Consider the following 18575-nt stretch of genomic DNA (forward strand, 5'->3'; position numbering starts at 1 on the left):
AGACATGGGAAGGAGCTGCATGCGCTATTGCATACTGCTCTGCAAAACCTTGTGAGAGCCCTGGCACTGCATCCTTTCTGATCAGACATTTCATCCTAATTGTCAATACTACTGAACTTTTTAAAAAAAAGAGAACTAGACATGTCTTTTTACCCCCAAGGAGTAAATTGCTGTTTTATTGTGTGAATAAACACAGCTGTACTTTTACTTAGATTTTTTTTTCACTTTAATGTAAACATTTTCTAAATGCTTTAAAAAGACAGGTCACTTTCAATGTTAAAGGGAAAGAAGTACTACCATGCCAAATATTTTATTTCTCCAGTTAAAACAGGCCAAGTAGTAGTCAGAACTTGAAGTGTGGAATGTAACTAATCCATAGTGCACTTCACTACAGAGAAAAGTAATGCCACAGTTACATTGCCAGCTGAAGGGGCCAGTTACCAGAGCAGCATTTTTTTTTTTACATGCATGAAATAGATCTGAATGTTCTGCTCAAACTAGCCTATGAATTTGTTCAATGTCTTCCAAAGTGAAATAACCTGTCAGAGAAAGTACGCTGGCCAATAGGCAACCATTTGAACATGTTATATTTTTAATTTGCAGAGACAAAAATGACAAGCAATTTATTTACATAAAACTGTACAAAAGCAAATTAAATTATGTAAAATATTTCATAAATAGAGGTGGACTAGCATTTAATACATTTTGCCATGTTTAGCATAGGTGCGTGCATAGTGACTCATAATAAACAATGATAAATTGTTCTCTGCTTCACTATCAACATCCAAGTTGCAGAACAATAGTCAATGATTAATATTACAAACAGATCGTACCACACTGAATGCAAGTGCTTTAAAATTTAGGAAAAAGTTGTCTGAAAGTGTACCCCAGGTAGCTGGAAAATGATGCCTTCTTCCATGTGTTATGCTCTTCGGGCAGCAGCTCAGTTTAATTGCTGGACTACATTCATTTCTACTGTTGTCCTCTACTCTCTTTCATTTCTTAAGGAAACACTGTATATTTATAACTGATATAACATACGAAACTGCTTTGTTGTTCAAGTTCCTTAAAAGCCTTTTAGCAACAGCTGTATTTATGGCAGATTCATTTGGCTTTGCTCTACATTTCCTACTTGACAACTTCCTAGGGTAGCCTTTCAGCCAAGCATCTTCGATCCCGTTTTAGTTCTTCCTCACATAAAAATAATGTCTACCTTGTTTGTTTTTTTCTGAAACTCAGGCAGCAGGCCAGTCAGAAACCATATTGAATAATATAGTAGATCTGGAGGTTCAGAGGGAGCATTAGATTTTAGACTGAAGCTACAGACTTCTCTAATACATATAAAGTTATATAGTTATGCGTCATCTATAAATGTGTCCTAATGTAAAATACATGCAAAGTTCATTTGAGTTTCCCATGGAAGGAAAAAAAAGGACAATTTTTATACTGTACAACCAAAATGGAATGGCAGCTAGAAGCAATTAAGCGACACTAAATCATCAATTTTCCTGGCAAAATGAACTTATGACACCTTGCTAAATAACTATATGGTATTTACCTATTGTGATCTATACTGTAGCCTTCTAGGCAATAGATTGGAAGGAAAACAAAAAAGCAGCACATACCTAAGCTACAATCTGGTTTTCATAATCAAAGATACTTAAGACTGGTCCAATATCTGAGTTTGGCAGAAGGCATTTTTTTAAATATATTATTTATAATTTATCAGAAAATAAACAAGGATCAATATACAGGTTCAAAAAAGTTGGGAATAGCCCATTACCCCTCAGTGCCCAAACCCAATCACCTTTCTACTATAACAACAGGTATAAAAGGCACGGTTGCATATTTTGCATTCGCTCTAAATTTTTTTTTTTTTTTTTTTTTTATACTTCATTTCGTTTGTGTTTATTTTTACAAAAGCACTCTATATGTGGAGTGGCACCAGATTAACCTATTTCAAATGAAAAAAACTACAAACACAAAATGTATTTCTGTGTCATGCCAGGTCATAATAGTAATTGACATGTTATGATGGGTAGTTCTACTAGAAGTACTGTGAATATTTAAAGTAGATTGATTTTTTTTTATTCTTTTCACACCCATTTTCGTTCTAAGGAGTTGCTCACAAGTAAATGACAATGGCATGACTGCCTTATGTGGTGCAAAAACAGGTGAGTGACTGCTGATCCATTTAATCTGAAGGTCTTGTTTGACCTGTGTTATTAGCTTTTTAGACAAAGGGTTTAAAGATGTACTTAAACAAGTCATCTAGTGGTTTTCAACTGTAGTATTAAGATAAAAAGTTCCTATTAAAGAAAAAAAGTTTTGTTGAACATCTGTTATGCAATTCTGTTGAAGCGTGCAATAAAACTGTGTATACATTACAGAAGCATCTTTAGAATCTTTTTTTCCCCCTTAACAGGTACTTACAGATTATACAATGCAGTAACTTTTCTTTACAGTCTTATCATAAAGTACTAATTTGCATCTCTCCATAATTTAAATAATTAAATGTAAAAAAGTTCAATTATTAATCTTTGTTTTAATATTTTTTCTTCATAACATGTCTCCATTCATCATAACTTCTACACACAAACTAGCATCAAAATGAAAACTAAACTTAAGAGGGGAATGTAATGGCCAAAAAGGGCACCCCTCTATATAGAGAAGAGAATTTGAAAAGTAAATGTTGTGATGAGTTGTACTGATTTATCAACCTATATTTCAGGCTGTTTAATGTTATATTTTCTATGTAATTCTTCAAAAGGAAGAAACTACCCAAAGCTACATTGTGACTACAGTCTACTAGACAGCCATCTAGCCATGCCCTAATGCCAGGTTAAACACCCAGGGATTAGAATGTTTGCACCCTTCTCAAACTGTCCGCACTGTGTTGACTGATTGTCATTTTCATCTGAATGTCTGAATTCAGTATTCAATTATTACTACATCATCAGCTACGAAGCAACTAGCTCAAGTCCTTCTTATACATTTTGTTGCTTTTATTGCACAAAAAAGCTGTTTTGTTTCCTATTCCCTTTACGAAGTGCATACTGTGAGAATCGTCACTGGCCATAGCTCTTTGCTATCATGATTAGTTTGGATTCCTTGTGACTTCTCTCAATCTACCATGTAAAGTATCATATCAATGTTCAAGTCAATCTGACCATTTATTACCCTCCTTAAGTGTGTTGAGTCTTGACATTGTTTCATATTGCACAGGACTGTTTTAATGCACTTGTGTTTCAAGAAAACCTGCATCATACCTTTCACAAACACAGTTAGCAACATTGATGACAAAAGATTTAGCAAGCATATCTTGCACTGTGAAAAGAAGAAATTTTACTTGACTTGCAATATACTCTTGTCACTGCATCACACCATTTCCCCGCCATCCATCTTCCCCCAAAAGTGTTCTGGGTGACATCAACACAGCCTCTGAGTTTTATTTATTTATTTAAAAGGTAACCTTTTGGAAAATATTCCTTGGAACTGGCAGTATCATATCATACAATAGATGCTGTATGTTGTTATAACATTATCAGCAAACATCTTAGCGGTTCCTTCGGGCATTCTACTAAAATCCATTGAAGTAGTAGTAGGTCATCTGGGATTGTGGACTATGCTGCTGTGCAAAATGTAATTGAATGTGTATTTATGTGTGCATGCATATGGTTTGTTGGTACACTAGATTTCTAAGCCAAGACCAAATACTTAGCAATTCCCCTGATCCATAGTGCGATCTTTGGCCTTTTTAGTTACTATGATCATCCCAACTAGATATACGTCTTGTCCAAAATAACATGAGTTTAACAGTTTATCATTAGTATGCTACGGTACATATGACATTAATTTTGTTACGCTGAAGTAAGCCGATAGAGTTCATTCTATGGATAAAAACAGAACCCAGAGTTCATGATTCATAGGGAAATATGCCACCTTTTGGACTACAGTCTCAGGCGGAGTATAATTCTCTTGTTTCAAGCCTCAGGTGAGAAAATTAAAGCTGTGATCTTCACAAAGTGCCTATTAATGGCCATCTCTTTATATTTACCTCTATGTTTGTATGGTTTCTAAAGGATCATCCCTGATGGGGATCAGCAATATTCAGATGATATGCTTGGAGTATATTTTCCCTGACCGGTTATCCTTAACAAGCCAGGTGACAATCAAACAAAATCAGAGTGGCTTAAATCATGCTTCAGCAGAGGGGTAACAACAGTGTGTTGTGTTCTTTTAATCAGGCTTGTTACCATGAAAGCAATTTGCAACCAGAAATTTAAGAAAATAAAAATCAGTGAGGGGGATTAGACATGCAAGTAACAACAATGGTTTCTACATTGTACAGTATAGTCAGGCGGACTATATAATTAAATGCCTGATATGGAGGCAGAAGTGGCAGGCAAAGCTTTTGTCTCTTTGGTGGCCCCCTCTTTTTTCCCCCCTCCTTTTTTCGTGCTAAACTGTTTTGATTTTAAGATTTTTTGCCCCTTATCCTTCTTATACATGAATGAACCTTGTTGTGGCTTCTTTATAACCTACAGGTAAACTTCTCTTCTAGTTAGAGTATTGACAGGAGATGGCTTGTATTCCCCTGTCTGTGTAAGGGGGATATCCTCTGGATTGGCTTCCTCATTTTTGCTGAAGCTAGCTGCGTTGAAGGTCTCATAGGATGAGGTCAACTTTTTGTTCAGGAGGTTTCTGTTGCGATCACCCATGAGGGAGGCTTCTCCATTGGCTAGCTTTTCCTGACTGCCCCGTTCATCAACAGGCATGAAGGTGGAGAGTTTTGGCTGGCTCTTCTGCTTCCTTTCAGGCGAAGTGCGAACTGGCATCCAGCAGGAGTCCGAGTGACCATATTCATCACACTCTCGAGTACATTTCCCCGTCAGGGCTACATCTGGTAGAGGCCTCGAGTCTGAAAACAGAGGAGAATTTCCTTTTAAAAAATATACTGAAAATGTCTTCCCTTCCTCAATGTGATTAACGAACTTTTAAAACAAAGTATTTTTAAAAGTTTTTGCATTGACAAAATCTTTAAAGCTAAAAATCACTGAACCGCATGTTAACTTTAATAATACATATGTCATATGCAACAACAATGTATGCAATTCTACCAGACACTGGCAGCACAAATTAATGAGAAGTGTGGGCACAAAGGCACTTCTTGACATATGATATGATTTTAGGTAGAATATTTAACAACTTTTGGTACCAATTAGCTTGTGAATCTTAACTTGACTGGATACCCACACTGCCATAATCAGACAGATGCCTCATTTTGTGATGCCCATTTTCTTTAATGGATTTAAATACAAAACCTCTCTTTTGGATTCTTTGTAAAACACATTTCAGTATCTTATTAATAGAATTTAAGGTCTTGATCCTCTGAACACTTATGCACATGCTATATGCGAGAAGTCCTGTTGTCATCCCCAGGGTTGTGTGTATATAAAGTTAAGCATGTGCATAAATCTTCTCAGGATTGGGGTCTAGGGCCCAGATCCTCAAAGACATTTAGGTGCCTAAATACCTTTGAGGATAAGGGCCTAAGCTGTAAATACATGGACATGTAAAAAGCAAATTAAAAACAGTAATGGATAAGTGCATGCAACCCCCCTTTCCAGTCTAATATGTACAGTCAAAGGTGTTGTGTGTGTTCATGTAGGAACCTGACTGCTGAAGTGTTGGCTGAAAGGAAAATGTTTTGTGACTACGATGTGCTGTGTAGAATGCTGTAGTTCCTGACCTCTGAAGCAAAAATCTTTGAGCTCTTATACAAAGAGGCCACTCACTGAAATCAGCTGGGCTTTTGGTTCAGACAGGGCTCAGTGCTGCAGCCTGTTAGAGGCAGATGTTAAATTATTTTGATATTTACATAATTGCAACTGAAATTAGAAAAGTTTATATATATATATATATATATATATATACACACACACACACACACACACACACTTCCAAAAATTGGGCCAAATTCTGATACCCTGGTTTACATCGAATAGTACTCTATTCTGTGAGCAATCCCAGTTACTATTAGTCTAATTCAAGTAAGGTACTACTCAGCACGAGGAAGAGTGGCAAAATCCAGCCTTATGTCAATAGGTAGGTTATACACAGTTTTTATCTTAATTATTATACAATTTAATAGTTTCAAATTAATTGCATTTTACCCTATTTCACCTTCTTACATTTTGTTTGCCCTATGATCTTTTTGATTACTATCAAATCCCACTGGGAAATATTTATTGCTTTGCAGTTTAATGAATCAAAAAAAAAAAAACCCCTACATAAACTAACTTTCATTTCTATCATAACTAGCCATTCCCCTCCCCCTGCACCAGTTGTATGAAAAGATTTGCAGTGGGTAAGATCTTGGGGTGGGATTTTCACAGGTGCTTAGTATTGCCTTAAATCTGCACTCATCAGTCAATGGAAAAAAAAATTCTACTCAGTCCACAATTTCAGTGGAATCAGAGTTATACTAACACTCAATGCTTTTGGAAATCCCACCCTTCATGTTTATCCCACTGTGATGCTTACCTAAGGAAGATTACCTCTGGAATTCCCCATAGGGAATACTGAAAAGATTGTACCATCTTACAATTAACTATCATAGAGCACTAAGGGCTAGATTCACAGAGGGATTCAGGTACCACATGTATTCATAAAACCTCCACTAAACTGCCCCTGGATCCTGTAAGTGCCTAAACTCACATGGTACCTATGTTTTTGCAGTAAAACTTCCTTGGATGCCTATGTTCCTGCCTCTGAACATGCACATTGCTGCCTTACGTTAGGCATCTGGATACCAATTTCCCACCTACACCCCAGTGTGATTCACACACTAGGAAAGAGAGGAGTTCCTCTGCCTAACTTGCCTGTGGGGCTTGATTTTGTAGGTGGGCTCAGAGGCAACCTAATTCCAACCAAAATAGCTCAGGAGGAGAAACGTCTCGTATAACCTTTAGCCCAGTGGTTTGGATACTCACCTGGGATGTGGGAGACCCCTGGTTCACATACCCCTTATACGTAATAAGAGAGCTGAACAGGAGTCTCCTAACTCAGGTGAGTGTCCTTACCACAGGGATATGCATTAGCTTGGCAGAATTTGATTTTTATTTTTAGACAGATGATATTGGTGTTTATTTTACAGCTTTTTTAGATTTTTATCTATTTAAATGTTCAGGTTCGGAAATTATGTGGGGGTCAGTCAATAGAAGAGGGTCAGACTATTTAATAAGAGTAGATAGTGGTTATAAAACTGTAATTTTTTGAATCAACACCACACAAAGGTAAATATCCTTAAATCAAACTCAAATTCTCCAGCATCATTTTTTTTTACTTTGCCTATCTGAAAATTTCAATTATTGATAGAAATATTGTTGTTGGTTTGTATGTATATGATGAAATTGATGTTTACCTGGATTTACTGATAAAAATCCAATTCTTCCAAACCTAGTTATAGGGTATTCTGATGTAAATCTCAGTCTCTCATGTTGAAGCTGTTCCACATTGTATAAATAATTACAGAATCCTTGGAGCAGGGGGACTGGATCCCCGGTTGCCCACATCCTGGATGAGTGCTGTAATCACTCTCATGCATGTGCTCTCTCTTGTTCTCTCTGTCCCAGTGACTATATAAAGCTTTAACAGGCGAGATTGAGAGCTCCACATCACAATATCCCATAACTCAGTAGTTAAGAGTGTTTACCTGAGAGATGTTCAAATCTCTCTCCCACTCAGGCAAAGGGGGGATTTGAAGCTGTGGTCTCCCACATCCCAAGTGATTATCCTAACCACCAAGATAAAGGTTGATGGTGGTTTTCCTCATTAAAGCATCACTGAGACTCTGAAACATCAATAGGCACCTCCCTCCAGCCTGGATTTAGGCACTGAACTCCTGAGTGGGTTAAGGCTGAGAACACACCCTTCTCCCAGTGATTAGCTGAGGCAAGGAGTTGCCTAGCAAGCTGGCTTTTGTGAATCCCATTCTTAGGCACTTACCTCCCTCCACTCAGGGTATAGGAAGCCTGAACACTTAAGGTTTGTGAATCCCAGTGATTTTCTCAGTGCCAAAAAGTTAGACATTGCAACTAGGGTGACCAGATGTCCCAATTTTATAGGGACAGTCCCGATTTTTGTGTCTCTCTCTTATATGGGCTCCTATTACTCCCCACCCCCATCCTGATTTTTCACATTTGCTGTCTGGTCACCCTAATTGCAACACTTAAGTGCCCTTATGAATCTAGCCATAAGTGTCAAGATTTTCATGGGACCCACTATACATTCAGTTCATGAATATTTTACACTGTGTACAATTCTCTAATTAAAATAATGTTGTATACTGTTTAAGGTTTCAATATCCCACTGACTTCAATAAGAACCGGATTGGATCCTACACTGGTCAACCGTGGTTACTCATGTGTACTTGACAATGAGTTAGGGTTATTTTTTATTTTTGCTTTTCAAAGACTTTTGAATTTAGGCTCAGCTATGACTCTCACAGTTTTCTTCTTTAGTGATGGATAACAGAAATATTGTCATTTGTCAGCCTATCAATTCTTAAACTACTGTGGCCTGGGAGTTGTACACAGAATGCAGAGACTATAACAGGAAAACTGCACTGTTCATCATGGTTAGCGTAGAATTACTCTCTCACTCCCTAAAGGTAAGAAGCAAGCATAATAATGTATAGCTGAGGCCCATATGATACTGATTTTTAAGCAGGCAAATCATCTTATTTTTTTATTTAGAACAAGGCAAAACTCATTCCTACCTATCTTTTCCCCTAATAAAGTCTTTGTTGAAAATGATTTATAAAATCAATGACCATTCAAAATAACCATATTATTTGAATTACTATTACAACAGTTTTAAATATCTTCTGAATGGCAGTATTTGATCTGTTTACATTTAACATGGCAGTATAAATAAGTAAAAGCATAGTTTCAATTATTTTGAATCAACTACTTACTCCTGGGGAATTCTGAGCCAAAACATTGAAAATTCTCCCCCCGTCCGCATGTGTCTCTGTGCCCCAACTCAGCCACCTCCTCTCCCTATGTGGCCCTGCACCCGCTCCCCCATCACCATGTGGCGGTGCACCTCCTACTCCCGTGGCCCTGCACCTCCACTCCCACTCAGCCCCTGCCCTAGTCTGTCTCCCCCACTAGCCCTAATGAGTCCCTGTCTAACTTCCCAGCAGCCCCACACTGTGTCTGCCCGTAGCCCCTGTCTCCTGACCTGGCTCGATGAGCGCTGTGAAAAAGGCAGGCGCTCTCTTCCCTAGCACCCTCTGGTGGGCAAAAGGTGGAACTGCAACAAACTTTCCAGGGGAAGCTTTTTTCTGTGCAAAAAATTAAAACTATGCACGGCTCATTAATTATGCACACGCACAGTGGCGCGGCATTTCCCCAGGAGTAAACTGGCATATTTTAGGTTATTGTTTTTTCCTTAATATATCAGACAGGGCCTGATCCAATGCTCACTGAAGTCACAAAGAGTCTGCCAACGTAAGTAGACATTGGATAAAGTATTGGATTTTTTTTGGCACTCCATTGCAACCCTTCCTCCCTTTCAGACAAATGCAAAGTTTGTTTTCAATTTCTTCATTCTAAAACCATGATATTTGCTACTAAATCCAGAAAGCTACAGTGAAATATGATACAGTAATTTGAACACTACTCTCTTGGCTAACTCTCCTTTCAAGTAGAATTGATTGCATAAGGATACTGTGGTTGTCCTCCAATTGCTTCCTCACCAGCAATGCATTCAAGCATGTGCTTGAACTTTAAGCAGACAAGTACGCCCAGTGGATGGAACTATACTTATGTTAAAAGTTAAGCATTTTCTTGAGTACTTTGGGGTGGAATTTTCAAAAGCACTGCAGGCATCAATGGCAGTAGAGCTAGGACAATGCTGAGTGCTTTCAAAATCCCACCCTTGCTAAATAGGGATAGGATTAGTTATATGTTTAAAAGTTGTTTAAGTATTTTGTTGAAATTAAGCTTTGTTTATTTAGCTGCTGTAATGTGGCATATAAAAAGTGTCCATTATGTTGCACTTCATAAAGAAGAAAAATATTCCTGAAGTGCATTAATGTTATATTCCATATAACCCACCACATAAAATTATTTCACCTACTAAGTAATTAATACTATTCCTACTGATTATGGGTCCAGATTGAAATGCAGTTGTTGCGGAGTGTGGGGGAGTCAGGGCCCTGCACCCCTCTTCCCGAGATTCACTGCGACTCTCAACCAGCCAGTAAAGCAGAAGGTTTATTTAAGGACAGGAACACAGTCTCAAGCAGAGCGTGTACGTACGACCAGACCCCCTCAATTAGGTCCCTCTGGGAGGTTCAGGGAGCTTAGACCCCAGCTTGGGGTTCCCTGCGTTGCACCACCCAGCCCAAACCAAAACTAAACTCAAAACTCCTCCTGCTGCTCCTCTCCTTTGTTCAGTCTCCCGGGCAGAAGGTGTTAATTCTCCCCACCCCCGTTCCTGGCTCAGGTTACAGCTCAGGTAGCTTCCTTCAAGGGAAGTCCCCCCTCCTCACTGCAATCCCCCTGCAACATTCCCAGGTCAAATCTGCCCTGCTCCCTGCTCCGTCACAGCAGTGCTCTTACATTTTTATCTCTTCATAATCAAGAACTGCTAACTCCCAGATGAGACTAATTTCTACTTTTTACGTTTAACTAAAAGTTGCTTTTTACCTGCAGCATAATCCACATCCAAACACATCTGCAGCAACGAGACATGATGTTTTAAATAAAGAACTCATTTTAAAATTAAACCCTTCAGTGGAGACCACACTACTAACTGACAAGCCTAATCGGAAAAGACATATTGCAGTATGTGTCATCACATTTGGTGGATAAATCATCAAGAAAGACTAAACCAGATTTCTATCATAGTCCCATATCTTAAAATTCCATAGGTATGTCCAACACTGAGCCACCCCCCTTCCCAAAATAAAAAATCTACAGCAGTGAATCTCAAAGCCAGTGTCAATTAACTTGGCCTTGTACTATGGAACAAAGCTAGCAGTGTCACGTTTAGGCTTAGGCTGGAGCCCAGGCTCAAAGATCCTCTTCCCTCAGAGCTCAGGCTCCAACCCAAACCTGAACATCTACATTGTTATTTTTAGCCCTGTAGCATGAGCCTGAATCAGCTGAGCCAGGCCCCAAGACTTCCTGCTGAAGGTCCTTGTTTGCACTACAGACATATCCTTTGATTCAAACAGATGCTTTAAAATGCCAATGATAAATATTATATATATCTATAAACTGTGCTAATGAGTAAGAGAATGATCCTTATGGGACAGTATTCCTCCTTGTATAGATTTTCTTTTTATTTTTATAGTTTTTATTTTGTGCATACACTACTCATTTTAATCCCACTTTTTTGAAATTAAAAAAAGAATATCTCTATTCCATATCCTCCCATGCACTGCAGATAGTCTTTCACCTTTATATATCACTTGTCTTCTTAGCATAGAATTTTTAAAACCAGATACCTAAAATTAGGCTACTGTGTCCAGGTTTAGGCATCTAAAAAAAGCAGGCAAATTTCAAAAAATTCTTGAGCACTCAGCAGTTCCCATTAACTTCAGTGGAAGTTTCTGGAAATTTTGCAGTTTTAGACAGCCAGATCACTTACTTGAGTGCCTAAATTTAGCAGCCACATTTTAAAATCTTGGACTGAAACTAACTTCTTTAGGGCAATGTTTGCAAAGCATATAGCATATGTTGTGGCAATTACCAGGTTACAAATAAAATAATACTAGCACTTATGCTTTCTTCTTTATGGAGGTTGGAAATATGAATGAGTGAGTACCCGGGCATGCAAAAGACCAGAAAATGCCAAATATTCCACTTCTAACAACATGAAGCATTAGTGCCCAAGTCTAAACTGCAGCATGTTGTTACTTATTATTTTCCAACCTAGAGACAATTGCATTGAAAAAAAAAAAAAAAAAGATTATCCAACTCATGCATCTGCTGATGCAGCTAACATGTCAATACGTTACAAAAAGTGAGACAGATGAGGCATTGTGCAGCACATGTATAACCCTGTGGCTCAGTTTCTAGCCCACTTGGCTGTTCTTGGTCTCTTATCTCCTTGTCTATAACACAAAGTATAAAAATAGGGTTACCATATGTCCGGATTTTCCTGGACATGTCCGGCTTTTTGGGCCTCAAATCCCCGTCTGGGAGGAAATCCCAAAAAGCAGGACATGTCCGGGAAAATAGGGAGGGAGGGGCCGGCAGTGCTCGGCTGGGGGCCGGAGCCGCTGGGGCTGGCGGTGCTCGGCCGGGAGCTGAGGCCGCTGGTGCTTGGCTGGGGGCTGGGCCGGCAGTGCGGGGCCGCTCGTCCAGGGGCCAGCACCTGGCGCCCCAGGGCCCGAGCCAAGCCGGGTGGGACACGCCGGGGCCAGAGCCTCTTGGCCTGAACCGGCCGGCTGCCAGAAGGAGCCGCTCGGCGGGGGGGGCCGGACTGGGCCGCGCCCCACCCCAGCCCCAGCCACTGCCTTCCTGTTTCAGGCTTCCCACGAACATTTGATTATCCGGAAGCAGGGGAGGGGAGGAGCAGGGGGCGGAGCATTCGGGGAGGGGGAGAGTTGGGGATAGGGACTTTGGGGAAGGGGCGGGGGAGGGGTGGAGTTGGGGTGGGGGCAGGGCCCCATGGAGTGTCCTCCTTTTTTTAAATAAAAATATGGTAACCATAATAAAAATGTAGGTTCTCTTCCCCAATTTCTTGGGATCATCCTGGTCCCCAGCACTTTGGACAGGAAACACAGGAGTACATATCTTTCCTATAGTTTGCATTTTCCCCACTGACTACACTTTGTATTTTTAAAATAGCAGCTTTTTGTATGACCTGCTGTTGATACTTTTACAGGAGTGTTTTCAGAAATGTAAGGTGTGCCATTTGAGGGGTTATGTATGTGTAGGACTAGCCAGGCATGCACAAACAGGCCTCTCAATTTTGTTTTGCAGTCTCACTTTGAGGGAGGAGGGAAAGAGTGGTTGTGAGAAGGGAAGGTCTCTAGCGGTCATAATTGTAAAGAAAACTTTAAAAACAGGAAGTCAGTGTAGATGATGTACAATGTCATCTGCTTGAGTTTTCCAAGAGCTTAAAACAATAGCTTTGAGCTGTGAACTGTCCCCTTCATTTCAGCAGGTGATAACTCAGCTGTTAATGATAATACATTAAATGCTAATAGAAACAATTTTACTACTCAAAGCATATGCAAAAAGCTGAAATATCATATTGTGGAAAGCTACACCACAGTTTCTCTGTGTGCAGGTGGGTGGAGGGGTGCATAGGACCATTTGGGGGCGGGAGATGCCACATATGATGCATAAAATTATGATATATAACAACATATTGGGGCATTAAGGGGAGCATAGTTAGTGTTATTTTCATTAAAGGGAGGGTTCGAAAAATATGGGGCACACTGATTTATAGAATCTAAATTAGGTGAGGGCTCTGATATGCTCCCTAAAGCAACACCCATAATAATCATGTATGTAATTATTGATTACATTTTAAAAAATTTTGTTGAACTTATGAGTTTTTTTTTTTAAATGTATGTCTTGTGTTTTCCGTGATTCCTTTGTATACGAGTATGCAAATAAGGGAGGTTATTTATATGCATGTGTATGTTTATGAGATTGTGGACGGCTGTTGCTTTAGGGCTAGAAGGATTGCTTATTATCAGGAAACCAAGGCACCTAACACTCCAGAGAGAAAGTGTGATTCACATTAAGATAGAACTGCATCATTTATTTTATTGTTTTTTGGTTTTGTTCTGTTTTTTCTAGAAGGTTAACTTGCATGGAGCAGTAAACTCTGGCAAGCATAAACAAAGTGGCACACACTACAATCAAGTAGCTCACACTGTAATCCCACCCTCCTTTTAAACACACAGATATGCACACTGCAAAAGTACCATTAATATGTACACCTACTCAGATTGTGGACATCCCTATAGACATACCATTCCCACACAATCACTTCCTATGCAGCTTTCTGTTGACAGACAGCACCATATTAATAATCCCTAGCTCTTAAAGCTCTTTTCATCAATAGATCTCAGAGCACTTTACAAAGGAAGTCAATTTCATTATCCCCATTTTACAGATGGGGAAACAGAGGCATAAAGGCAAGCAAAATGACCTGCTCAAGGTCACCAAGCAGGCCAGCAACAGAGGTAGGAATAGAACCCTGGTCTTCTGAGTCATAGTCCGGTTTTCCCACCAGATAAATCCAGATTGTTTTTTGCTCACGCACATGTTTGGAGCCTGCCCTTCTTTTACACACCACACAAAAAGGCTGGGACAGTCAGAGTTTCTGGACTCGAGGGTCCACATACACTAGTTGCACCTGCTTCTGGCAGTGTAAATCAGCCAAAAATGCACGAAGTCATTGCTTTCTTATCCCCACATCTGCACAAAAAGGTATAGTACAGCTTGCGCATACCCACTGTGTGTTGGGATGCTGGGGGAAAAAGACTGTGCTTCTTGAGGCGCAATTCTTACCTCAGAGCTCTTCCAAGAGCAGGGCCGGCTACAGGCACCAGCTGAGCAAGCTGGTGCTTGGGGCGGCAGATTGTTCGAGGCGGCATTCTGCCCAATCCTAGGGCGGCATGGCCACTTTTTGTTGTTGTTCTGCTCCGGCTGCCCTGTAGGGCGCAGCAACGCTGAGAACCAGAGCGCCCTGCAGGGCAGTCCTCTTCCTTCCCTCCCCGCCGACCGGAGCGGAGCCCTCGCGGCAGGCGGAAGCGCAGCGGGAGGGGCCGCATGGCAGCACCCCTGCTGTAGCCCTGGCCGCCCCCTTCTCTCTCTCTCCCGCCCACTCCCTCCCCGTCCCTCCACCCCCCCCAGCCGGTCCCCCTGCACCCGCGCTCCGGCCGTGCCATAGGTTTTTTTGCTTTGCCGTTCTGGATGCCCCGTTTTTTTTTTTTTTTTTTGGCTTGGGGCAGCCAAAAAGCCAGAGCCAGCCCTGTCTGAGAGAAGTTGGCTCCGCACTAGTCCCAACACAGGACTTGTCTAAATAACACCATTAAGTCCATAATATCTAAAGCAGGAATCATGTAATCATGTGGAGTTATGAGCAGTAGTCGTTGCCATGTAAGGGAATATCAGAAGATGAGCATGCAGATTATTCTGCCTCCCCTGCATGAGCACATCCGTTTACACCACTCTGTAGTTCCAACTGTTAAGCTCCGATAAATTATGTCCTTGCAGTGTTTCCAGAAAGCCATAAAAAGAGCAGCCAGTTTCTTCCTTGCTCTCTCTCATTGACAGCATGGTGAGTTTGAGCTTGGCTCATTATATATTTTGTCCACCTCCATTCCCTTTCCCCACCTTACACTTTCCTGCAACATATGTTCCTTACCCTCCTTGCATAAATATATTGCAACCTGAGATGCATATTATAATCATAAATGAGAGTATACCAAGCTTGCCCAGGTACATAGTTTTCATATTAAAGTCTGGTGTATAAACTGTGAAACAAGAATCAACTACCGTATATTATCAGAGAAAAAACAATGCAGAATGTAACTGAGATGATGCATGGTATACTAATACACTTAAGAAACCTGAGCAAATATATGGTAGCCACAGCATTACTGCCTTGGAAATCCCTACCTTCTAATTGCAGCAATTCAGTGAGCTGCACCCCAGTCAGTACTGTGGCATTTTCTGACATGCCTAGACACTATTAAAATACTTAAACACTTTTGAAAGCATCAGCGACTTCTTTCTCTGCACCTTAGGCTAAACACAGTTAAACAGCAATTGAACATATCTCAAGAAGCATTTACTGCCCCAAGGCTTGGACTGCTGTCATTCTGAATGTGGCATTCTCATGTACTGTAGAGATAGCGCATGCCATCTCTAAAGCAGTCTTGCTGAATAAAGTCAAACACAAATCTGCTGTTTGAGACATGCAAACTGCTCCACAGTAATAATATACATTAATTGCTTTTGGACTAAGATCATTTCATACGTATTGTGCCAAATCCCAAGGTCATTTTAAGTGTTTAATAAATAAATTAATGAAATGATTCGGAGCATGGCATGGCTTATATGTGAAGAAAGATTGAAATGATTAAGACTGTGTAGTTCAGGAAGGAGGTTTGAGAGAAGGACATAAAATATATGATAGCAAATTATGTCCTTCTTGTAATACAAGATGAAAGGAACATATCAAAAGCAACACATTTAAAAGTGATGAAAAATATTTCTTACCCAATGCATAATTAACCTGGGAAACTCATTGCCACAAGGTATATCTGAGTTCCAGAGCTTAGCAGGATTGAAAAAAGGATAAGGTATGGGATTTTCAAAATCCTCTGAGGGAATCATCTTTCACTGAAAGTCAATGGGAATTATGCACCCAGTTCTCTTACGTACTTTTGAAAAATCTCACCTTATATGGATGAGAACATCACAGTTAGAAGCATGAGCATTTATGTGAACATAAACCAATCATTAACTACAAAAGGTTAGGGAGACACTTTCCCGTATTGTCCAAAACAAGGATTTTTGCACTTTAGGAAAAAGTGTTTGGTACCAGTAACTAGATTGTGGGTCTGCTACAACACAGTAATGCCTATTTTGACACCCCAGTATTCAGCACTGTCATGTAATTAGGATATGTTTTGTACAAAGTGTGTCCTGTGAGGTATCATTCTAAAAGTCCTGATCTGCTAGACATCAATATCTCATTGTATGGGTTATTGTCATATGTGAAGTTATGAAGTTTGGCTATTTATGGGTTACTGAAACATGCTGTGAGGTTGAAAGCACCCACAAACAAACAGTCTTTCAAGTACAACAGTAAAAAGGCCAAACCATGTTAATGGCTTATTGAGGAAATGCACACAAGCACAAAGATTACCCTAGAAACTGTGTACAATAGAAGCCTCTCAGAGATAGCACGACACAATGGGAACTGTTTGACCCAGGTCTTAGCAAAAAGAGCTTTCCAGCAAGTGAGAAGAAGATATAAAAGGGGGACAATGACATCATGGGGGTTCTTCACTCTCCCTGCAATAACACACCTGGAAACACCTACGGGGCAAGGACTGAACTGTGGGAAGTGGTGGTGCTAGGCTAAAAGGATCTTTAGCCTGTGACTGAAAACCTGGGAAAACCAAGGCCTTAAGAGTCTGCCAGACTATTTATCACTCAGTGAGAATTTGCTAATTTATATCCTACCTATTTAGTGTGTTAAGCTCAGTTTACCATTTTTATTTACTAAGGTAATCTGCTTTGATCTGTTGGCTTAATCACTTAAGATCTACCTCTTGTATTTAATAAACTTGTTTTTGTTTTAAACCAAGTTTGTGTAATTCGTAACTGGGGGGAGGGGCAAAAAGGTGTGCATCTCTCTCCACATTGAGGGAGAGGGTGAATTTAAATTAGCTTATGCTGTACAGTTCTCTGTGCAGTGCAAGACAATACCATTTGGGGTTTACACTCCAGGGGGAAGTGTACTTGAGTGCTGGGCAATTCCTTCCCATGCAGTACTGATGTCAGTGTCTGTGTCTTTCTGCAACTGGGTGTCTTCCTACCTGTGTGTGTGCTAGAGAAGGCTTAATGGTCTGGCTTAGCAGGACAGGGTGAGGGAGCTCAGACTGGTGGAACAGGTGGGCTCAGTGGTACCCCAGTACATCAGGTGGCACCCTGGAAGGGAGGGGGGGACAACCCATCATAGCTATATTTTACTAAAATAATAAAAACATAGTGGACCTAGTCTTTGCAGTCATATCTGTGGGAAGGAAGCTGGGGATGAAGACTCTGGGAAGGAAATCTCCCCTTATTCATGGTTTCACCTAAGACCTTTGGGGGATAGGTGCTCTTTCTGCAGAAAAGAATAAGATTACAGTTTGTAACCTTTTCTGGGACATTTCCACCGTGCTGACTGATGACAATATTTATGCCCTCCCATCCCTGCTTTCTTTTAGCCCATCTAGTCTCTACTTTCTACCACAGCACAGACCTTGCCCCCATGATGCATCTTCCAAGGGTTTCTGCAGGCTGATTCCCTCTCCCTTCTCATGTGGCGGGGTGCATAAGAGAGTCATTTTATGGGCAAATGATAATTTGGCCCTACAATAAAACTACTTTCAGATAACAGCCAATAAGAATTGATCTGATTTGGCCAACTGTGTATGCTTACTGCAAATTAGTAAAGCCTCTTTTTCAAGTAAATAGTATTAGAAAGATTTACTGATTATTTTGCTGATCACTTATCATTTAATGATCTAAAAGGGCATTTTAGAATGACATTTAGGTTAAAATTCTGTCCTACCAAATATTGCACTAAAAAGTCCAGTACACATACAGTTTAAAAACCCCTTGTATCCAACATTTAAGACATGAGTTAATCAAATAAATAAATAAATAGAGAAACAACAGAAACAAAAGGCCAGTAATGTTAAGCAAAATGTCCTCAGGGCCCAGCATGGTAACTTAATAATTTATACTACCCTCTAGCTGAGTTCCAACAACTCTACTCTACTTAACAGCCTCATCTATCAGCTAAAGTCT

The 18575-nt window shown here is 40.2% G+C and overlaps 1 protein-coding gene across 16 annotated transcripts in view; it reads right to left on the bottom strand.

The window, feature by feature from the left end:
• Nucleotides 1-570: 570 nt before the first annotated feature.
• The window catches only part of PCDH7 (protocadherin 7), a 398059-nt gene continuing 380054 nt past the window's right edge, over nucleotides 571-18575 (bottom strand). For 8 of the 16 annotated variants that reach the window (XM_065597002.1, XM_065597004.1, XM_065596997.1 and 5 more), the window contains one exon: nucleotides 571-4921. In XM_065597002.1, coding sequence (XP_065453074.1) covers nucleotides 4898-4921 — 24 coding nt within the window. In that variant the 3' untranslated portion in view covers nucleotides 571-4897. The remainder of the gene's footprint in view (nucleotides 4922-18575) is intronic. The other 8 variants (XR_010601522.1, XR_010601520.1, XR_010601519.1 and 5 more) reach the window with 2 other exon arrangements.

The sequence above is a fragment of the Chrysemys picta genome, chromosome 5, assembly GCF_011386835.1.
Source record: "Chrysemys picta bellii isolate R12L10 chromosome 5, ASM1138683v2, whole genome shotgun sequence".
Taxonomy (NCBI): Eukaryota; Metazoa; Chordata; order Testudines; family Emydidae; genus Chrysemys; species Chrysemys picta.